At 43.9% G+C, this 6,592-nt stretch overlaps 1 protein-coding gene across 1 annotated transcript; it reads left to right on the plus strand.

Moving 5' to 3' along the window:
• Positions 1-141: 141 nt before the first annotated feature.
• On the plus strand, positions 142-5,678 carry TM2D2 (TM2 domain containing 2). Its single transcript, XM_003412519.4, has 4 exons — positions 142-485; positions 1,339-1,426; positions 3,403-3,518; positions 4,849-5,678. The coding sequence occupies exons 1-4, from the start codon at positions 259-261 to the stop codon at positions 5,060-5,062; spliced, it is 645 nt and encodes a 214-aa protein (XP_003412567.1). The 5' UTR covers positions 142-258; the 3' UTR covers positions 5,063-5,678.
• The last annotated feature ends 914 nt before the right edge of the window (positions 5,679-6,592 follow it).

The raw sequence follows: 6,592 nt of genomic DNA on the forward strand, positions 1-6,592 counted from the left end.
TGGAGGAAACGAAAGAGGAGGAGCGCGAAGCCTAGACTAGGAATTGAAAAGCGGAAACGAGGCTCGGCCCCGCCCACCCGCTCAGCCTTTTCTGGTTGGTTAACGGAGGTGAGGCGGAGCGTCGAGCTGCGTGCCCATTGGCTGTTTGGCGGCGAGGAGTCGGGCTGCGCGGAGAGGCCTGGCCGCTGAAGGCTTGGTTCGGCGGTGCCGGCCTGGGTTTGTGGTTGAGGCCGGGTCTCCGCCTCTGGGCCTGGGAAGATGGTGCTGGGTGGTTGCCCGGTGAGTTACTTACTTCTGTGCGGCCAGGCGGCTTTACTGCTGGGGAATCTACTTCTGCTGCATTGCGTATCTCGGAGCCACTCGCAAAATACTACCTACGAGCCCGAGCTCACATCCTCTGGCGCCGCTCATCCGGAGGGCTCCGCCGGCGCCCCGAGCTGGGAATATGGCGACCCCCACTCTCCAGTCATCCTTTGCTCTTACCTGTAAGCTACCCAGTCGTCGAGGCGGGTGGAAATGGAGATGGGGCCAGGGATCTATGGGTATTGTGGGGTGGGGGGAGGGGAGGCTGCTTTTTTTCAGATCCTCAACCTGATAGTCAACACGCGAGCGGTAAATATGACAGGTTTCTCACCCATGCAGGGGAAAAGCTTGTGTGTGGGTGGCAGATCCCTTGCAACCCCGAGAAAGGAGGACTAGGGAGAATGACATCATATAGTATCTGGAAGAATGGTATGAGGTTGTGCCTTGTCTGTTCTGCACCCTTGAGCCAAAGGAGAATTCATGAAGTGTTAGCTGTTTAGGTGCTGGTACTGAGTAAGGCAGAAATGGAGTAAATAAACGACCTGTCCCTGGCTCCAAGGCACTTACAGCAATATCTTACCATTGCAAAACCAAGCCATTTATTAACATCTCTTTGATGAATGAGAAAAAGCTTTTGACAAATGCACAGAGAGCAGGGACTCTGATGGCTAAAATTTTGCCTTTTTTTTTTTTTTTTTTTTAACCTTGTGGTAGTTTGCCTAGGGAAGAAATGAAGCCTAGGCAGAATCCAGTACTTGGGCTTGGACGTGGTGCAGGGGGCTGGGTGTTTAGAATCCATGTAAAAATAGGACTAGAAACAACCCCACCCACCCCCAGTAAAAGGGTCATTTGGAGGCTCTTTGACCTGTTGTATATCAATCTAACTGACACCACCTTTAAGCTTGGGGAAGGGTGAAATTAAGCCCCAGAAAACTTGGCAAAGAAATGTCTCCTGCCTGTTGTGGTTATGTACAAGCAAACAGCAATTTGCAAAGACCATTTGATGAGGATGATCGTCTTCCTGGTGATTTACAGACCTGATGAATTTATAGAATGTGAAGACCCAGTGGATCATGTTGGAAATACAACTGCATCCCAGGAACTTGGCTATGGTTGTCTCAAGGTGGGTTTTTGTTTTGTTTTAGAAGCAAACTCTTCTGTAGAGAAGTAAAACCCAAAAAACCAAACCCATGGCCATCGAGTCAATTCCAACTCATAGCAACCCTATAGGACAGAGGAGAACTGCTCCACAGGAGTGGCTGCTGAATTCGAACTGCCTTTTGTTAGCAGCTGTGCTCTTAACCACTGGTTAAGTGTTATTATAGAAGAGTATAAAGGGCACAAAATTACTCTTTTGTAGAATTTCATCAGAATGACTATTACTGGCATTTCCAGCACGGCCAGGGTCAGTGGCCGAAGGAGTAGTCTTTGTGCCAAAACTACCTAGATGCAAAGAGTAATCTGTCTTGGATTCCTTTAGCCATTGACGTGGACAGATTTCAAGCTTAAATGTCACCGCAGACTATACTTCAAGGCATGTACTTTCCTATAAGGGCAAGAGAAAGACTGTCCATTTTCTAAAACTGATGACGAGTTGGGCAGTATCTTTCTTACACATGCATTTGGGGCAAAGCCCCCTTTTTCAAATGACCTCCCTTTTCACCAGACAAGCAGGTTCCATCATATCCTTAGGACACAGATTGGGTGTATCAGTAGATGTCTTTGTAGGAGGCTAAAGCATTCCAGGAGTCCCTGGAAACAGTTAACACACTTGGCTGCTAACTGAAAGGTTGGAGGTTCGAGTCCAGACAGAGATGCCTCAGAAGAAAGGCCTGGTGATCTGCTTCCAAAAAAACAGCTATCAAAAACTCTATGTATACGCATTGCCATCAAGTCAATTCCGACTTATAACAACCCTATAGGACAGAGTAGAGCTACCCCATAAAGTTTCCAAGGAGCAACTGGGGGATTCAGATTGCCAACCTTTTGGTTAGCAGCTGAGCTCTTAACTTCTGTGCCACCAGGGCTCCACCATTTAGAATAAATGGACACAATGCTTAATCTACATTTGCAGGGAAGAGCCCGTTACTGAGCATTTGGAGGTAATAAATACTGAGCTCTTAACCACTGTGCCGCCCTATGGAGCACAGCTTTAGTCTGACACATGGGGTCGACATGAGTCGGAATTGACTCAGTGGCAGCCAGTCCTGGTATAAAGTATTCCAAAAGAAGCCTTTGGTACCAGTGGCCTTTTGGAGTGGAAAGAAGCCATTCACTTCCATTTAATAATACTCCTAAAGTGAGGACACGCCTTCTAGTTGGTCTCCCAAAAACCAATGAAGTTCATGTTCCTGCTGCCCTGCCATGAACTCACCGTTAAGTTATATTACGTTGCATAATGCAAGTCAAAACTTGGCTAGGTGTTAGAGAGTCATGGGGAAACATATTTTGTACTAAATTTTTTGTACTCAATAAACTCCTGAATCAGATGATATCCTGAATTCTTTCCTAATTTTTTCAACTTATACTGTATGTAAAACAGATCTCTAGTACACACCGACTTTTTAAACTCATTCCCAAATGCTCAGTAATGTGCCCTTTTTCCTGCAAATGTAGAATTATTAAGCATTGTGTTCATTTATTCTAAATGGTGGAGCCTTGGTGGCACAGAAGGTAAAAGCTCAGCTGCTAACCCAAAGGTCGGCAGTTCAAATCCATCAGCTGCTCCTTGGAAAACCCTCCAGGGCAGTTCAACCCTGTCCTGTAGGGTCACTGTGAATCAGAATCAATTCGATAGCAACGGGTTTGGATTTTTAGTTTTTATTTTAAGTGATATTTAATAAAACTTACGATGAATTTTTTTACTTTATTACTGAAGAAGCCAGTCAAAACGAAGGGAAAAAAAAGTTTATTGAAAATATTCTACAATTAGGGTGGATTAATCTAAAAATCACTAAATCTCTTGCTCTTGAACACAGTTTACCCCAACCTTGTTACAGTAATGGTAGCCCTGAGACAGCTTTTACTAATGAATGTAAAGATATATTTTACGTTAACTTGATTTCAGTGGGTTTTCTCTTTTGGGCTGTTATCCCACAGTTCGGTGGTCAGGCCTACAGCGATGTGGAGCACACTGCAGTCCAGTGCCGGGCCCTAGATGGAATTGAGTGCGCTGGTTCTAGGATCTTCCTACGAGAAAATAAACCTTGTATAAAGTAAGTATTACTTTGGAGAAGTTGTTACTTGGATGGAGCCTAGGTGGCGTCATGGTTAAGAGCTATGGCGAGCTACGGCTGTTAACCAAAAGGCTGGCAGTTCAAATCCACCAGCCACTCCTTGGAAACTCTATGGGACAGTTCTACTCTGTCCTGTAGGGTCGCTGTGAGTCGGAATCTACTCAACGGCAATGGGTTTTTTTGGTTTGGTACTTGGATAAAGGTGGAGCCATCAACACAATGACAGCAGGTTTGGTTTTTTGGTGTTTTAAGTGTTAAAGTGAAATGATTACTACTGTGCATAATCCATTGGTGGGGGCAGTATGGTTACAGTAGAGAGGACACTGGACTTGAGACCAGAGATCATGAGTTCTGAATGTCTCTTCCAAACAAGAGTCCCTGTCCCCTCATCTACAAAATGAAGGAGTTGGACCAGATGATCTACCTCTAAAATTCCTATGATAGTCATAAACCCTGTGAAAATGGCCTTAGTATTTCAGGGATAAAGGTTTTATTATGAAAAGTGTGGGCTCCTCTTCCCTGAAAATCAGTTCATCATAAAGGATTAGAAGTCCCTGGGTGGTGCAAATGGTTAAGTGCTCAGCCTCTATCTGAAAGGTTGGTGGTTCAGATCTACCCAGGGGTGCCTTGTAGAAAGTCCCAGTGGTCAAATTCCAAAAGGTCACAGCCTCTGAAAACCCTATGGAGCATCAGCTCTACTCTGAAACATGAGGTCACCATGAGTCAGAATCGACTGAACGGCAGCTGGTTTGGTTTTAAAGGATTAGGGTCAGTTCTGCAAGTTCCACTTGAAGGCAGAGAGTTTACTCATACCATCTGCTAATGGTACGAGCCTATGGTTATGTTTACTGATGATATTAGAGCAGCTGCACTCGAACATCATCACAGTGGGTAAGGACAAAAGTCCTCATGAGGCAGTCTTCGCTTTTAGCTGCTGACATTACAAAACAGCAGGAAGGCTATCTGGAAATCTAGCGTTCATCTACGGAAAAGACAGTGTTTCCTTAGAAGACCACTGAGCGTCAGGAATGGAGCCGGTACGGGGGAGAGGGAGGGGCCCAGACGCCACTCCCACCAGGATGCCTGTTGTGCAAATGTGCTTCATGATTTCCTATCCAGCTCTGCAGAAGCCACTATCTTAGCAAGTACTCTTTTGGAACCCTAGACCATCGAGAGATTTTCTTTTCAGGGAAGATGAGGGGGTAAGATACCCCAGAGGGACTGCTTTTCACTTTTTCGCCATCTTTTCACTTACGTTAAATTTGTGTTTGTGTAGTAAAACATCGTTCTTTTCATTCCTTTTGCCTAGGTATACGGGACACTACTTCATAACCACGTTACTCTACTCTTTCTTCCTGGGTTGTTTTGGAGTGGACCGCTTCTGCCTGGGACACACTGGCACGGCAGTAGGAAAGCTGTTGACACTTGGAGGACTTGGGATTTGGTGGTTCGTTGACCTTATTTTGCTCATTACTGGAGGGCTGATGCCGAGCGATGGCAGCAACTGGTGCACTGTTTACTAAAAAGAGCTGCTCTGTGGCCCAGGGAGGCAAGGTGAATGCTCTGTCTTCTGAATTCATCTCTACAGGCGCAAAACTCACCTTTGATATCAGACCTGACTATTACTTTCCCTCACTGGGAGGGAATGGGTTTGGTTGGGAAAGCTTCTTTGGACTTCGGGTCTTCGACCCAAATTTTACCTTGCAGACTAGAAATGACATGCAAACAGTGTTGTGAGAATCAAGTTTCTACCTTTCCTCGTGGACAAAATATAAAGGATAGTGACTCACTTATAAGTTGCAGATGATGTTTCTGTACCCTCTCTCTCTTTACGTTGCTGTATCTTGGCCCTTTGGAACAAGTAGGTAAACCCAACAGGAGAAGCAAATGAAGGTTTTTAGCCATGTGTCTTTTGTGACCCAGAGACTTCCTGCAGAAGAGATGTGAAGCTGAGCCAGGAAAATCTTCATCAAAAGTGGAAGTAGCCGTGGATTTTAATTCACACTGAAATTCTGACTTTCTGAATTTACATTGCAGAAGAAAATTTGCCAGCCTGGAAAGTTGTATGGGTATTTTCAGTAGGTATAGTGAAATTCAAAATTAAATTTGTTTGGCTAAAAACCAGGCATTTGAAATGAACTGTTAGTGAACTCTTTTGTTTCACCATTCAGGCTCCAGAGGCAGTATGTGCAGTACAGTGACTTGTTCATTCCAGTTAAGTTTTGAAAGCCAACAGTATCAAACATAGGTCTTAGCTGAGTTGTTCTTCTAGACAGAATTTTCCCATCTAAAAATTAGTACTCTTTACCAGTTTATAGAGCCTATGTTGTAGACTGATTAAAAAAAAAAAAAAAGATTTCATACAAGTAACTGTAAAATCTAAACTTCACAATTAGATAAGATAGGGTGAGGAGCCTCGTGCTCCTTGGAAAAAAAAATAGACTTTTACTTAGTGGATGTTGAACACAAGGGTAGAGCTAAGATGTGATTTATGGAGGCAAAGAGAAACAGTGCATTTTCAGTACCAACAACTCCCACCGTGGGCTGCAGCCCTCAGTCACAGGGAAAGAGATACAGCCAAGTTTCACAATCCCAAATCACTGTGAATAAAAGGAATTGCTCCAAACTGTACTTGGTTTTAAAGACTTGGTTTCCATCCTTTGCAGCCTAAGCTGGAAAGAACTGTTAAACGTAAAATACAAGGTAGACTTTGTGGACAAGTCAAACGAAGAGCCTACTATTTGGGAAATTTTACAAAGTGTAGAAATAAGGTAAAATGGCTCAAAGAAGACACTTTAGTTTCATAATAATTGGCTTAAAGAGCAAGAATCACGGTTAATTTCCCTGCATATAGCTGTATCATTTTGTAGCAGCCTTCCTAAAAGTTTCAGCTTTATCATCCCTGATTAATAGGATCTCTAGTCTCGTATTAGTAAATGGTGGCAGTTGTGTAAAAGATTAAAACATTATTCTGTCCTAAAGGTTCTACACCACACTGACCTTAACCTTGCTTATAACAGTAATAATTTATAGACTCTCATTCATAATCTGTC

The sequence above is a fragment of the Loxodonta africana genome, chromosome 19, assembly GCF_030014295.1.
Source record: "Loxodonta africana isolate mLoxAfr1 chromosome 19, mLoxAfr1.hap2, whole genome shotgun sequence".
Classification (NCBI taxonomy): domain Eukaryota; kingdom Metazoa; phylum Chordata; class Mammalia; order Proboscidea; family Elephantidae; genus Loxodonta; species Loxodonta africana.

What these genes read in the sequence shown, in the direction of transcription:
- TM2D2 (XM_003412519.4), top strand. Translation starts at nt 259, where the DNA reads ATGGTGCTGGGTGGTTGCCCGGTGAGTTACTTACTTCTGTGCGGCCAG. An exon ending in GTCATCCTTTGCTCTTACCT is followed by an intron (nt 486 to 1,338) that starts GTAAGCTACCCA and finishes GGTGATTTACAG; the next exon opens with ACCTGATGAATTTATAGAAT. An exon ending in GAAAATAAACCTTGTATAAA is followed by an intron (nt 3,519 to 4,848) that starts GTAAGTATTACT and finishes CCTTTTGCCTAG; the next exon opens with GTATACGGGACACTACTTCA.